We start from the raw sequence: 16,587 nt of genomic DNA on the forward strand, positions 1-16,587 counted from the left end.
GAAAAGAGGACAACTCAACAATGCATCATTTGTTTACTCTGATATGTAAACACCGCACTAACACTGATTACAACTACACAGAATCAGTTGAGTCCAGCCAGCTGCGTGCATGAACACGCATCGACAAAAAGACGCATAAGAGTGAAACAACATAAAACCATCCTACTGATATAAAAACACATTGTTGTGATCTCTTCCTCAGATCACCTGGTCTAAAATAGGTTAATTTAACCTAGTTACTATGGTGATTTCCCCTGGTTAACGATGTTGTGTGTGCACAGATCATTTCTGTATCAGAGCACACGTAGGCTAAAATACAGTAAAGCAAAGCTTTGATTTATGGGAATATTTGGGACTGTACCTCTCTTGGTGTGATGACCAGGATGCTCATTCTTAGGAAGACTAATAAAAATCCTGAATTTTCTCCATAGTTTGTGTTATTGTGATTTGAACATCTAGGTCATAGAAAAGCGTTTGTATTTAAAACATCCTTAAATGGGACACTGGGATTATTTTGCATTGGCTGAAACCCTGATGTTAATTTGCATTTATTGTTTGCAACATGGAGAAGGACTCAAAATAAGAAGGAAATGAAAAAAAGATTTATTTTAGGGGTTAAAAACTATACAAAATTTAAAGTTTAAATAAATAATACAATTCAGATTTTTTTTAGAGGATATTACAGTTATTACCATTTTCAGATGTTATAAAGTGAAGTCATTCGGGGATAATACAAATGATTTGCAAGAGTAGTGAATAGATTTAAATAACTGTCTTGTGGAGGTAATTTGCAGTTTTCTGGTAGAGGTTACAGTAATGGGCACAGACAGTTGTCTTTATGCTCACCATTAAGTTAGTTTGATCAGTTTGTCATCAAGTGGAATTTAAGCTTTAGGTGCTCTTCAGTATCTCTTCTAAAACTCCACCTTCATGCTGTAAGTAAGATAAGATAACATTACAGATCTTGAAGAATTCACTTGGCAAAATCCATAAACAGTAGCACATTAGCTGATTTCAACCTGCCCAAAAAAAGAATACAAGGGAATTTGGGAGTAATTTTGAGACAAGCCATTTCCCCCCACTGCACTGCTACACACGATGTTGGGGATTCCCTTAAGTAATTCCCCTAATTTTTAACTTGTAATTGTGATTTCTTACTTAAGTTTCAGTTCTTCTGACTTTCTGCCAGAGTTCCTTCTAAAATGTAAATATAGGAACTGAATCCTGAAGCTAAATGAAATATGCTTATTCGTAAAACTTTTTTCACTGAACAAGTTGTTTGCGGCAATGCTAAATGGTGTCAGTGGAAAATAATAAAAATGAAGAGTTGGAGGAGGCTGGATCCAGACTGGCCAGAGATAAACTCAAAGACATTAATTAACGTTCAAGACAGCTAAAAGATATAGAAGGAGAAGGATGGAAAGTTATACATGAAAATTAAGAGAAATTCTGTGTAAAAAAAAAAACAAAAAACAACAAAACAAAAAAAACCCGATTTAGATATCTCCCCATCCCCCAACCTACCGCCTTCATTCTACCCACCCTGCTGTTAAAATTCAAATGCTCCTCATTAAAATCCACCTTCGGATCCATGTCAAACAGAGATCAAGAAAGTAAAACATATCTGCTCTATGCTGGTTCCCACTGTTGCAGAGGTTTTCGATTACAGTACTTTCTGAATTGAATGTGGTCCTTTAAAAAATCTGAAATTAAAATCGATGTTTGAGCTTTTAATGTGAAATAGAAAAGAACCATACTTGGAAATCATGTTCGTCAATGTGAAAGTCAATAAATTTGAAAAGTGACAATTTGCTAAAATGGTAAATGGACTGGTTCTTATAAAGTGCTTTTCTACTCTAAGGACTCAAAGCGCTTTTTACAACTTGCCTGGTTCAACCATTCACACGAGTACTTTTTCTACGTGCTTTCTATCTAACATCCACAGACATTTATGCTCTGATGGATACATCTTGCACTAGGATATATGATATAAGGATATATATCTATATATTTAAAAAAAAAAAAAAAAAAAAAAAAAAAAAAAAAAAAAAAAAACCACTCCTTACTCGCACTGCGGGCAGTCGTTATCATTCAAGCTCAGGTCCTCTACCAGAGGCCTGGGAGATTAAGGGTCCTGCTCAGTATCTTTGATGTTCCTAAGACTGCATTTTTCCAGACAGGGATCTCAGATGTTGTTCTTGGGAGCTGCTGGAGTCACTCACCTAGGTTGGGGTTTCTACGCCGAGTGCTCCAATTATCACTGAGACGAGTGATGCCTTCACCCTACACATCTTCACAGCATCTTCCCTCAGCCCCTGGTACTTCTCGAGCTTCTCGTTTTACCTTTTCCTGATGTTGCTATCACTTGGTATCGCTACATCTATCAATATGGCTTCCTCTACTTGTCCACCATGACTATGTTTGGCTGGTTAGCCATCACAGTTTGTCTGTCTGTATCTGAAAGTCACACAGGATCTTAGCTTGGTCATTGTCAACCACCCTAGGGGGCGGGTCCTGTTTGGATTTACTTTCCCCAAGTGGACCATTATGGTTTTTGCTATACTGGTCCCCTTAGTAGTCATAGTTTATTAGATTTTTATAAGGTTTTTTCAGTTATTACAACCAGAATAGACAGGACTGGGGACTGTAAAGAGAAAGAAAAATGAAGGGAAACAGTAGGGAAACCACAGAAACAACCAACATATGCAAAAGTAACAGTGAATAATAAATATTAAATGTTACTGAGTAGCACACAGTACTAATAATACATGACATGTGCATCATGCACAGATGCACCTGTTTGTACACCTGTGTGAACACTTGTGTGCACACCTGTGTCTGTGAGTGCGCTTGTGTGTAAATAACTAATAGTGGGTGGACCATAGCCTCCCAGGACATGAAGCAGGCATGGTAGACACCCAGCTCCCAGACATCTGAGAGCCCCCGGACGGTTACCCAGCAGCCATAAGGCCAGAGGGGGCCGCAGCAACGAGCCCACAGGCTCCACCGGCAAACAGCTATGCTAGATCAGAACCACATCTACACGATCACACACATAGGCGCTCAGCGTCAGCACATCCACTACAGCCTCACAGCGCACACAGACATGTAGGACACATGCGCAAAAGTGCATACACGCTTCCTCGTTAACTATACTTACATAATTTAAGAATACATTAAATTATGTATACTTAACAAAGAGTTCTGTATTGTAAGTGTATATGGCCCCTCATTCTTTCATGCTTTTTTAGTGACTCTCTGAAGACCTAGATTGCTCACTTTGAACTGGATGAAGAAATCGACAAGCTCGATACAGCAGTTGGCAGTCCACAAATATAGTTAAACAGCACATGAGCGATTTTGGACTTTGCGATGCGTGGCATTCCCTTCATCGAAACCGTAAGGACCTTGGGACTTCCAGGTCACACTCAGAACAAATGTTCCTGTATTCTATGCCAGCCACTTAGTTATATTACTCCATGGATGCCCAGCCAGCTAGTATCTTGTGCCCCACTATTATATTGTGGACCATAATATTCTATTAGAGCGATTAGAGCATGCTGTAGGTATTACAGGTACTGCGCTGCAGTGGTTTGATTCATATCTATGTAATGGGCTCTAATTTGTTCATGTAAATGGAGTACATGTTCCACAGGGTTCTGTGCTAGGACAAATTGTGTTTACATTATACATGCTTTCCTTAGGCAGTATCATCAGAAGGCACAGCATACATTTTCATTGGTATGCAGATGACACACAACTTAATCCATCCATGAAGCCAGATAACACACACCAGTTAGTTATACTGCAGGAATGTCTTCAAGATATAAAGATCTGGATTACAGGATATGTCCTGCAATGCACATATTCAAAAAATATGTAGGACTGCTTTCTTACATTTGCACAACATCTCTAAAATCAGAAATATCTTGTCTCAGAGTGACGCTGAAAAACTAGTTCATGCACTTATTACTTCTAGGCTGGACTACTGTTATTATCAGGATGTCCCAAAACTCCCTGAAAAGCCTCCAGTTAATCCAAAATGCTGCAGCACGACTACTGACAGGGACTGGAAAGAGGGTGCATTTGGCTTCCCTTCATTATCAAACTATATCCTAAATATATCCTATCCTATAAAAAATAAATAAATTTGATTTTCTAAGATAAATGTGAAAACAACACACTTGACTGTTTGTTCAACATATATTGCATTATTTTTGATCAAGCAAAATTTAACTCAATTTTCAATTGACTTTTATTTAGTGCAAAATCACAACAGTCACCTTATGACTCTTTAGACTGCAAGATAAACGCTTACAATAATACTGGGAGAAACCTCCTTTAAATGGCAAGAAGCCTTTGGCAGAACCAGGCTCAGGGAGGAGCAGCTATCTACCACGACCAGTTCGGGGGGGGGGGAGAAACAAGACAAAAGACATGCAGTGAAATTAAATTCACTGGTCACTTGATTTTACACCAAGTGATCACGCTGGTTTTACACAGTTTTCTTTGCAACCTCTGCAACAGTCATGACCAGCAAGTCAGATCTAGTCAGAGCTCAATAATTAAAAAAAAAAACATTACATTTTTAATACATTTGGAGCAAGCTTTTGATTAATTTGTACTTCATTTGTGCTGCTGCTTTTTAAAACAAAAACATATCCTAATATCTGGCTTTGACTGCGGGGTGATGGATATTACTCCAGAAGAAAAAAAACCCCCAAGAGCTCACCCTCGGGCCAAATTAGGGTGAGCTCTGATGAGAAGGATTTTAAATTTGATACTAGATTTTACAGGGAGCGATTTCTGTCATTACGCTTGCTGAGTCACTTTGAATCAACTAATGGCTTTTCAAGGAGTTTTTACGGCAGCCTGATGATAATGAATTACAACCAAAAAATAAATACATGAACTAGCTTTTTCAGCATCACTCTGATACAAGATGTTTTTAACTTTAGGGATTTTGTGCAAATGAAAAAAGCAGTTCTACTATTTGTTTAATATGCACACTGAAGATATATTTTGGTCAAAAACAACTCCAAGATTTCTCACAGTGTTACTGGAGGCCAACATAATGCCATCAAGAGTAATTATCAGGTTTTACACCATGTTTCTAAGATTTTTAGGGCCAAGTACAATAACCTCAGTTTTATCTGAATGTAGAAGCAAGAAATTACAGGTCATCCAGGTCTTTATGTCTTTAAGACATTACTGCATTTTAACCAGTTGGTGTGTGTTATCTGGCTTCATGGATGGATAAAGTTGTGTCATCTGCATATTGGTGAAATTGTATGCTATACCTTCTAATGCTGCCCAAGGGAAGCATGTATGATCTTAACAGAACTGGTCATAGCACTGTGTGCACTGTGTAAATAGGGGGTCCTCTTTACACACTAACAAATTGCCATCTATTTGACAGATACAGTATAATTTGAATCACATCTTTGCAGTATCGTTAATACCCACAGCATGCTCTAATCTCTGTAATAAAATATTTTGGTCAACAGTGGGGAATGTTGCACTAATGTCTTACAGGGCAATTAACACTTGAAATTAACACTTGCATGAAACTGGGGTTTGCGCTGCATTATTTTGGTTAGCAAGACTGCAGCCTCATGCTTCTCTTGGAGTCTGCTGATTTTTGAGCTACATAGGCTACGTTCACACTGCAGGTCTTAATGCTCAATTCCGATTTTTTGATCAAATCCGATTTTTTTTGTCTGCTTGTTCACACTACAAATAAAATGCGACAGCAAACGCGTTCTAGTGTGAACGCTCAAAGCGGCCCACATGCGCAAAAGAAGACGTCACACACAACGCGCTCTGTATAGACCCAGACCAAACAGTATTGTTTGACTGATGGCCCTTAATATAAAGACTTGTTTCGGACTTTACATTTCCAAATTTTGCTTTAAGTTATAAAGTTATTTTGTTATTTACAAATGGCCTAATAATGATGCTTATTGCTGTTTTAGAGGAGCGCTGCTTCAAAGGATAGTTGCAGATTTCTGTCAGAATCTGCAGATTATACAGTACAAATAAAATGTTCACGTTTGTCCAACGTTGTCTTCCCAACAGTTTCACTAACATCTACACGGGATGGCCAGTAAGCGTCCTCGGGCGCTTCTCCGGTGCTGTTAATTGGCGTCTGTCTTGTAGTCAGTGACGTAAAAGACGGATTTAATGCGACATGACTGTTCAAACAGCAGTCGCTTTCTAAAACATCAGATATGTATCAGATTCAGTACCACATACGAAAGTGACCCAGATCGGACTTGAAAATATCAGATTTGTGCCGTTCACACTGTCATACCATGATCGGATATGGGTCGCATAGGGTCAAAAAAGTCGGATTTGATGCGCTTTCGCCTGCAGTGTGAACGTAGCCTACTTCACACTCTCTCTTTATTGAAGTGAACTAGCTGCCTTTTTGCAAACAAATTAAAATGCATTGTTAGTAAAGTATAATTATAAATAAATATAAATTATATAAATATAATAAAGTGAAATTACAGAATCACAATATCAAATCTAGCCTATAAAACAACCTACAAAATGTCAGCCATCTAAATCCACTTGTTATATTTTACTGCTGAGATCCAGTGCAACTCCTTTCCTCCTCCCTGTTTAGGATTTCTATGACTGCAGTAACAGAAATCACTTATCCCAGCTGTCCTGAAGTACAAATTAATCTTAAAGACTGGAACACAGCAACTATTACTAATGAACATTGATTTTACTGCACCTTTACATTTTTTATCAGTTAATATAGATGATAATCTTGAGCTCATATAGCATTCATGCATTCTTCATGCAAGGCAAACAACAAGCAGTTTTTATTCCAGCAATGTGTTGTTCAGAATTCAGCTGTGAGTTTAACAAACTTTTGTTAAAAATTCTAAATATGTCAACAGGTTATGGCACGAAATAGAAAATGCAGTTACAATTCAAAATTTACTTGATCAATGCATCTTTGTTTATTATGTCTATTGTTTTCACGTATGGTCACATAGTCTGTTGCAATGAATTATGGGACGGCGTGTTGTCCTCCTCTTTCATAAAGGATGGTCCAGTGTATCCTATGCTAAAGGAAGCACTGAAGCTCCTTTCCTTAGCATTTGGAGAAGAGCTCTTATTATGGCCGGCACACAGATACATCTGGGTCATGTCTCTCAACCTTCCTAAGCAAAACTGACTATTAAAGCGCGCCCTCAGCCTTCCTCGTGAGGTGCATGTCCTTCCCTCACACTGTGTGTTCTCGTTTTTTACTTGTAATTTTCTTTTACTTCTTTTCCCCTGGCCTGGATTTTTTGAGTCAGCAAAATAAGCAATAAAACCGCCTACTTTAGTTAATTCTTTTGACTCTTAGTTGTGCTATTGGGTCATATCATACTTGCAACATAGCCAAACCTGACATGGAGATAAATACAAATGAAAGCTATTGCAATAACTTGAATTCTCAACTGACGTTTTAAAGGAGGATTTATTTTTTACTTTATCAAAATCAAATGTAGTTTTATTTTTGAATTTATGAGCATCTGCCAGGCTAGGGAAAATCATTTGAACTATTTATTTGGAAATATTTAGAGAAATTCTTCAGCTCAAAAATATTTTGTACTATTGGATTTACAGAAACAATTTCTGCATTACACCGCAGACCCCTATCCAAGTCTATACAAATGCCAGATTTTCTCTCTTTGGAGTAGTCATTCATGTTTCATTTGATTTTATAGAAATATTTTTTAAGATTATTTTTAATGGTAGTAGTGATTAGATTTTCCTATCCAACAGATATCAAGCGGCGGCCTGTTCTTTCACTAAAATGAAACACAGTACAATATAAAAGTAGATAATCCTCAACGAGCCGAATGAGAGACTGATGCCAAGGAATTCTTCCTTCAGTAAGAAACAATCCTATGCTACCTGATGATTTTTCATTTGTTTAAAATAAGAACTTTTTTGGTATCCTGACTGGTAAAAACACAAGATTGGATTTTCTTCTCTTGTAAATGCTCATACACAAAGACAGAATGTGTAAATCATGTTACAGGATAGGACTCTCATCCACCGAGTCATCCTCCAGAAACAGAGATGAAACTCATCTGCTTCTTAAAAAAAATTTTCTACAACCCATTTGCTGTTAAGTAATGATGCAATTAAAGCCAAAATCTTCAGTTTTGGTTGCTCGTCTCCTGATCTGAACCTGATCCACAGTTTTTCTGCTGCTTTTCAGTGTAAATTTAATCAGCAACAGTGAAAGGTTGCAGCTCTTCACCCACAACCTTGTTTCTTTTTTTCCCAAGCCAGGACTTCAAAGTTACCCTGGTGCGTGTGTGTGTGTGTGTGTGTGTGTGTGTGTGTGTGTGTGTGTGTGTGTACAGATCCTATGAAATATGGGTCAGACATTAAAATGCATGAGCTGGGAGCAGAAAGCATGATGAAGTGCTGAGACACAAAGAGGATAGAATGTAAAAATAACTGGAGGAGCAGTTGACAGAAGCCTCTCCCTGCTGACGCCACACTACCATGCCATTGGTCCACACAACCAACCAACCAAAAGAGAGAAAAAAAAAATTGAGGCATGTTTCCTGCTGCATGGACAGTTGGCAACGCTCTCATCACTGCTGACAGACCTCAACATTAACCTGGAAGAAGTATGCCAATTTCCTGGCATACAAAACAAACGATAATGTTTTTATTATTAGGGCTCCAAACACCAGGCTTTAATCTTTCATGTTGCAATGGTCTAGTTAGACCCCGACGTAGGCTGGGTCTAACTAGTGTCCACTGATGAAATTATAAACTGAGTGTAACTAAAATGTTTAAGTACAACAAATGATTTTTGAGGTAAAATACACATCTGTCTGACAAACAGCAACACAACCCCAACCTTTACTGAAGATGAAAAAATAGAGTACCTATAAAGCGCCAAATGAGACCCATTGTACCGACACCATCTCATTATGTGACATACTTTAGACAGCACCGTGGCTTCAATACTGACCTTTTCAGTGTATTTACATTACTTTTTCTTCACGGACGCCACTTTTTTCACTTAATTTGAATTAGCAAAGCACTTTGCAAAGATAGAATTCTAAATAAACCTGTACTATCAATTTGTCAGTCTCTGTTGTAACATTAAATGTTTCTGCAAGCTGAAACACAGAAGACCAGACTTAAAGCTTAAGCATCCTAGACTCTGAATGTATATGTGTAAATAAAATCTGTCAAATTTTAAAATATTTTACAATTACAGTCTCCATTTCAGAGCCTTGATTTATGCAGAGAACAGAATACGAAGCTTGGTACCTTTGGTAGCATATTGAATATGTCCACATATTCCAGTATTCTGAAGTTTTGGGATTTTATTTTGTTAATTCTAAACCTTTTTAAACCTACACTAATTTTCTAGTGTTCCAAGTAACATGACCCCCACCTGTGTGTCCGGCTGAATTTTGAGGGAATTGTCAAAAACTGAAAACCAAAACATGATCTGCAGATTCCCCGGTTCTATTTTACTGAATTTGTAAAATATGATGAGCTTACTACTGATTAAGAATGTAGTTTGGGGAAGTTTGCAGTTTTACTCATTATGGAAAATATATTTCTGCCGCCGCCCCCCTCCTGGACACTGGGGTAAAGGCAACAGCTAGGGGTTAGGGGAGACAAGGAGACGACAAGGGGCTGAGCCTAGACTTAAGTGACAAAAGAAAATGGCTGCTGCAGAAATAAATTTCTGTTTCACTGAACAAAACCTCCCCTTTCTCCTCCACCAGGCAGAGAGAAGGACTAACAGGCAACAACCTAACATGAAAAAATATATGAGGGAGTATTCATGTGAATTAAGGAAAGAAGAACCTTGGTGCTCAGATAATCTATGCCTTTTTTTACTCTAATTGAGCACTGAAAGTGCTTTCCACTAAGGGTGGGCGGTATAAACGGTATAGGCTAGAAACGATATAAATTTGGCCAACGGTAGAGATTTTCACTATACCGCTCTACCGCATGTTGATGGCGTCATCAAGCTGCGCCTGTTTTGGTCAAAGTTTGGTCCGTTTATAGCATCCTGCCATGCAATTGCATTTGTCCCTAACCACCAGAAACCCTCACGTTAACTTTTATCACGTGGAAAAAAGTTAGCATTCATCCTTCAGCTTCACTGTGCTAATGTTATGCTAATGTAGCTGCTTTGCTAGCAATCACGTAGCACAACATTATATACCAGCTAGTCCGACTTCAGTAATCCTACAAAAGTCACCGCTGTTTAGTTTTCTGTCTTCATTTATGTTATTTTTTCAGAAATTTCTCAGTCAGAACATGCTATATCATGTTTAGGTGGAAACTAGCGAGCTAACTTCCTGTTAACTTCTAACTGCGTTGAATTTAATAAATTCTGTTTTCATGGATGCCTGGATGTTAAACTTAATTGTTACACCTGGTAAAGCAGCAACGCTGATTATTTTATTAAAGATGAAAGAATTAAGACAGTTTTTCACTCTCAGTGATGCTGCAGTGTTCGTTTGACTTTGGGACCTGAAGAGGACAGTGTTTAGGACCCAGATTACTTATTACGTTTACTACATAAAATTGGTTCGAGGTCAGAAAGCACAACCAGAATTCATACATAAGGCACACTGTCGATTTTTGAGAAAATTATAGGATTTTAAGTGTGCCTTATATTGTGTAAAGTACGTTATACAGAAGAAAATATATCGCAAATATATCGTTACCGCACATGCTTCAAATTATACCGTGATATGGATTTTAGGCCATATCGCCTATTCACATCAGTATGAGGAGAGAGTGTGGTTACAGAAAACTGCAGCAAATCTACACAAAAGGATTCAGTGAGCTGAGAACACAACAGACCAAAAATTACAACTATTAAGTCAGGTTGAACTAGCATCTAAAGTTTCATAGCAGTTATATTCTATGTTTAACAAGAGGAGCTTGTCTCTCGTCTTATCCAGCAACAACGTTAATGGATTAATCTTTAGATTATTCATTTTTCCTCTTTTAACATATCTTAATTTATAATACTGATTGTACTAACCTCATATTAATAATAATTGCCTTTATTTATAATATTTTTATAATAATAAACATAGGCAGCATTTGTGTTATTGATGAGCTTTGGGGATCCTGGTGACTGCACCTCATCAGCTGAATACTGTTGTTGAAAAAGCGTGTACTGATACATTTTTACATTTGTTAAAGAAATGTTTAAAGACCAACATTGCCAATAAGTTACTGCAGCTCAAGTTAATGGTTCAGTATTTTAGTGCTTCTACAGCAATCGAGGTAACTAGCATGATTGACAATGACATTATTTTTGGAGCTTCACAGGTCAGACTTTCAGAAGTACCCCTCATGTCATATAGACACTATTTAAACACAAGTAGTTGGCCACAGTTCTTGTTCTCTCTCCACATGAAACTATACGACAGTCACCTCTCTGTAACTGAGGTAGAACAGGTCATCTACTACCAGGAAGGTTGGTGGTTCGATCCCTGCATGCCAAATATCCTTGGAAAAGATACTAACTCCAAGTTGCTTTATGCATCTGTAGTTACTATAGCTCTTCACATCATCCTTGTTCTCAAACTCTATAGCAGTACATTCGTCAGGGATCCTCTCAATCTCCTGGACTGTCTTAATCTAGTTAAAAAGCCAACTGCCCTCTTTCCTAGAGCTCTTCACATCACAGGTATGTCATCTGGACCAACTGTCTTTCCACTTCTCTTCATAGCTTCCCTCACTTACTAATTCCATTGTGAGTGTATGGTTGTAATTATGCAAACTGTATCATGATGCCATTTAAAGCAGGTTCTTTATTCTTAAATTTGTTATGTAGCCTGTAAAGGTTGCACAGTGTACAGGTTTATTCAAGAAGGTCACATATGTGTTTGTTTTTTTTTTTGTTTTTTTTTTTTGTGTTTGATCTGAGCCCCCCCTGTCAGAGTTGGTCGCCCATTCACTCCACATGCTCCATTTCTGATTCTGAACTTAGGCCTCTGTCACACAGGCATAGAGGCCAATTGGCGACTGCCTGGCAACTGTTGCTTGCCAAAGAAAAATGAACATTCCCTTGGCTGGTTGTGAGTGGTTAAAAAAAAATAGTCGCTTGGTCAGCTAGAGGACATATCTTCATGATAATACATGAAATGACTCGAGATTCCTCAGTGTTACTGGAGGCCAAAGTAATCTCACTTAAAGTCAGTATCTAGTTAGATACCTAGTTAGATACCATGTTTAAGGCCCAAGTACAATATTCTCAGTTTTTTCTGATTTTAGAAGCAGGGAATTTGAGGTCATCCAGGTCTTAAGGTAGATAATAAATGTGACGTCGTCAGACTGCATGCCACCAACTGACTAATCAGTAGCGTCACTCGATGAGTCATGAGAGCTGAAGTGAAAGGACATTTTTGAAACCCGGCATTGAGGGAAATGGCTACAAAAAGCCCACAGTTGTCCCCAAGTCTGACAAAAAGTCACAGACTGAGCAGCAGGTATGTCGTCGCCTCGACGTCCACTTTTGTTTTAGCGTTCGTGTTGCATACTAATTACACCACGGGACGTTCGGCAAGTGTTATTTGATGAAAAAATTTTACTTATCAGTTGACAAAAAAGCATTTGATTATTTCGATCAGTTTTTAGCCAGTAAAGACTGAATATTGCAGTATTCCAGCCTCTCAGATGACACAATTTCCTGTTTTTCTTTGTTCTCCTGTCTTTGTGTCATGTAATTGTAAACTGAATATTTGTGATTTTGGAATTGTGAATGGATGAAAAGACATCAACAAGGTTGCACTGGACATTTATTGTTTTGATGTTTAATTTACAAAAAATTGAAAGAAAAACCAAAACGGAGATTAATAACGTGAACTGTTAATAAATTACTAGTACAAATGTTAGCACACATGTTCCTCTGATTACCTTAGCAAATGAATGTCAGATTTTCTGGAAGGACAGAAAATATGACTTAATCTTCTAAAAAACTAAAAGTTTGATAACGAATGATATTTGGAGATGAAAACACTTCGTTATCAATAACCAAAAGAGCCAAGAGAGGAAATGCTGAGGAATATTTTCTTATTTTTTCCTATAAAATTGTGGAAATTTCTCAAACATTTTCAGATTCTTGCCCCCCAAGATGTGGAACTTTTGGGGATGTCTTTTCAAAAAAACTGAACAAAAGCCTTGATGTCATTCTTGGCTCAGCAAAGCTGCGATTCCCCAAAACATGCCAGAATATCAACTCTGGCAAAATTTCAATCACATCTGGAACATGTGGGAAAAGTGCACATATTTGTACATGTAATAAATTCCCTTCTACAAAGAAAGAAGTGAAGGCGTTTTGTTCTGTAATTTTCCATCGTCACTGAAATCTTTCTCTGCAGTGTGAACACGCCATATTGTCATTGGCCAACCTTGTCTCCTAGATGTCATGTTTACTGTTACACCTCAACTGTTTAAGTGATATTTAGATCAAAGTTAAATTCACAGAACTGTACACTTTGAGACCTTTCAAATTAAAGGAATCACTTAAAATATTTTGGTATTCAAGTGAAAGCATAAATTATAATAAACTGGCCAAACTGGAATATTACTCCTCAATTATTAGAGGAATATTATAAGGACACTAAAGCGCAGATCATGCACTTGGAAACCTGAGATATGGTCCTCCAGATGCAAACAGCATGTGCATATGGAAACATGTTATGAGGCTGGAATCTAAGAGCTTTTCCTGCTACAGGCTCTCTTTGAGAACTGAAATGTGAGACATGTTTCCTCTTCAATAACATTTCTGTTCAGCATCTCTTAAACTCTTCATTTTTTAATTTACAAAAGTAAAATCTGAACATTTTTCTTTCTCTTACACCTCAAAATGAAAATAAATCCCTAAAATATTACAATGATTTGCGAACACTGCACGTTGCTATTGCTTTGTTCAGATACCATTTAGCCAATCAGAAGACAGAATGGACAGTCATCAATGCTCTGCTGCCAGGCACATAATACACCTAAGTCTTGAAAATGTTACTGAAAAACAACTTGAGAAATTATTCCACAGTTAGTCAAATCAGGGTCAGTTTTACCACTCTGGACATTTAACACATTCATTTAGGATGTCTGTTTCTTTTCTCTGTCTGTATTTTGTGGTAACTGCAGTTATTTCTAACATTAAGGTTATGTGACCTTTCTCAGAGAAAGACATTTCACTGTCTGCAACTTTCATTTTAAGTTATTCAGTCCATATATTTTTTTCAAAACTTTAAATTATATAACAAATTTACTTTCCCCAAACGTAATTTTTGTACAACCATCAGTGAAAAGCACATTAAGATTTGAGTTCACATGTAATTTCGTGTGTGAAAGCAAAAACATCAAAGGAGATGAAAATAGAAACTGTGATTATTTAGACTTGTATTTAGATCAAAATTGTTTTTGACACAGGCAGACTTTTATAATACCCCTATCATTACTCACATCTTTAAAACAAAATTGTGACCAAAATTTCAGTTTTTTGATTATCGTGTTTACTGTAATCCAATATTTGGATTACAAGGTGTCAACTTTAACTTGTCAACCGCAAAGCTGCAGTGGATTCTCTTGTTTCTCTTGTCTTGTTTTTCATTGAGGAATGACTGATTGAAAAAAAAAAAAGTTATACTGACAACAATTATCATGAATCATGTTGTTAATAAATGTCAGAAAATGTTTAAAGCATTTCATATGTTCAGATATTTTGTCCAACCAACTGCTGAAAAGCGAAAGAGATCTAAGGAGGTCTGTATAATCCTGCAGAAGAAAAGATCACATCTAACAAAACAGCTGCTGATTACACAGCAGAACACAGAACACATCTTGTTATTGCAGAGTCAAATGGTTTGATTCCTCTGTAAACTAAATATTGAAAAAACCAAAACAAAGAAATTTAGAGACCCCTTGAACCGAGAATAGCTTTCACTGGCATTTTATTTTTTTTAACGTTTTTTTCTTTGAGGTTGCTGACATTGCGGCAACAAAATTTATATTAAGCTCCATGGACAGTCGTTAGAAATTACATGTGCACATTCTACAAAATTCCTTTAGTTTATCAGCTCAGCCTTCACTCTCGGCATACACGAATTATTTGATATATATTTTATGTAGCTCATTTGGCATTGTGCTCTCTGTCAGAAGACTAGGAGAATGGATGTTGGATGACGGTAGTATGGATGTTGAAAGCGCACCTGCGGTTTATTTATTAAAAATCTTGATCTACTGAACAGTGTCATTTGTTTGAGACAAATTTTACGATTCTAACCGTTTTGCTCCCTTTTGACAAACGTTTCTGTTACAGCCCCAGAAAGTTTTCAGATGCGGATAATGGACTCACTTTCTGGCTGTGTGACCTCGGACAGTTCAACATGCAGCCCTGCCATGCTGCTGCTACTCGCTTTCATTAACAAAGCTAACATTTGTTAGCTTTGTTAACATAAGCGTTTTGTTTTGTTTGCTTTTTACAAACTATGTCCACCGACTGCGCAAAGGATCATTATAATATTGAGTCCCATTTATTTCCCCTCCTTTAATGATGATTTCTGGCACTTCCCGTGTTCTACTCAATACCCACTCTGTGTAAAAGCCCAGTCTGGGTCTTACCTAGGGTTGGAGCTGTTCCAGTAGACCGCGTACCGGTCGGAGTTCATGCGATCAGTGGTAACGGCGGAACAGATTTGGAGTAGCAGACCGAGCAACATCAGCGGCGGCCGCCCCGAGCGCTCCATGTGCAGCGGCGCTGCACGCTGCGCCCAAGCGAACATCCGCGTCTCTTCTTTGAGCTCTGAGCGCACTGAGACCCGCAGAGAGAATTCCCCGAACCAGGGTTTTCAAGGAAAAGCAAAGAGAATTTGTGCACTTTATATCCACGTAAGATCAATACTCAATATTCACTGGCTGCATATTCCCGCTCTCAAAGCTTTAACTGAATTTATTTCCAAGAAAACAAACTGATAATAATCCATTTCATATTGATATGCGACGACATCAACTGCCTCTTGTTTGAGGAAGAAAAAAAAATGTCCACGGCTAAAGCTTGACCGCAAAAGCCGTTAAACTGTCCCAAATTCGGGTCCAATGGGACAAACTGTCCCAAAGTTTCATTTTCACTCAAACAGAACCAAATGAGCATCACACCAGGGCAGCGTCCACACAGCCAATCAGTCCATATACGTCTTGCTCTCCAGCTTTCTGCCTGGAACTCAGTCCCACTTTATTGCGCAGTGCACAAGTCTGGAGAGTCTGCTCACTCCCCGGAGTTCTCATTAAGGATTCATGCCTTTTTTGCGTCTTTTATGTAATGCTGAATACTTTTACAGTCTGCTGCTGTCTAACAAACTTTGAAATATGACAGAGGAGCTGCTCATCCACTTTTCCCTTTGCAAAGACCTCACTAGTTTTCTAGGTTTGTTTGGAGCTGCTTTAAGTTAAAGACCTCGCCGTCAATCCGCAGTAGAACTGGACCCGCTCTTTCTCGTCAAAGAAAACTTTTCGAGGTAAGCGCTCTTCTTTCGCTCTCTCCACAGTGAGCCGTGTCGAACG

At 37.9% G+C, this 16,587-nt stretch overlaps 1 protein-coding gene across 1 annotated transcript in view; it reads right to left on the reverse strand.

The window, feature by feature from the left end:
• Positions 1-15,981, reverse strand: part of LOC308400066 (ephrin-A2-like) — a 55,417-nt gene extending 39,436 nt beyond the window's left edge. Inside the window, exon 1 of the mRNA XM_080887555.1 lies at positions 15,649-15,981. Within this exon, the coding sequence (XP_080743681.1) occupies positions 15,649-15,809 (161 nt within the window). The 5' untranslated portion in view covers positions 15,810-15,981. The remainder of the gene's footprint in view (positions 1-15,648) is intronic.
• Between the last annotated feature and the right edge of the window lie 606 nt (positions 15,982-16,587).

The sequence above is a fragment of the Rhamphochromis sp. 'chilingali' genome (assembly GCF_963969265.1).
Source record: "Rhamphochromis sp. 'chilingali' genome assembly, chromosome: 7".
NCBI classification, from domain to species: domain Eukaryota; kingdom Metazoa; phylum Chordata; class Actinopteri; order Cichliformes; family Cichlidae; genus Rhamphochromis; species Rhamphochromis sp. 'chilingali'.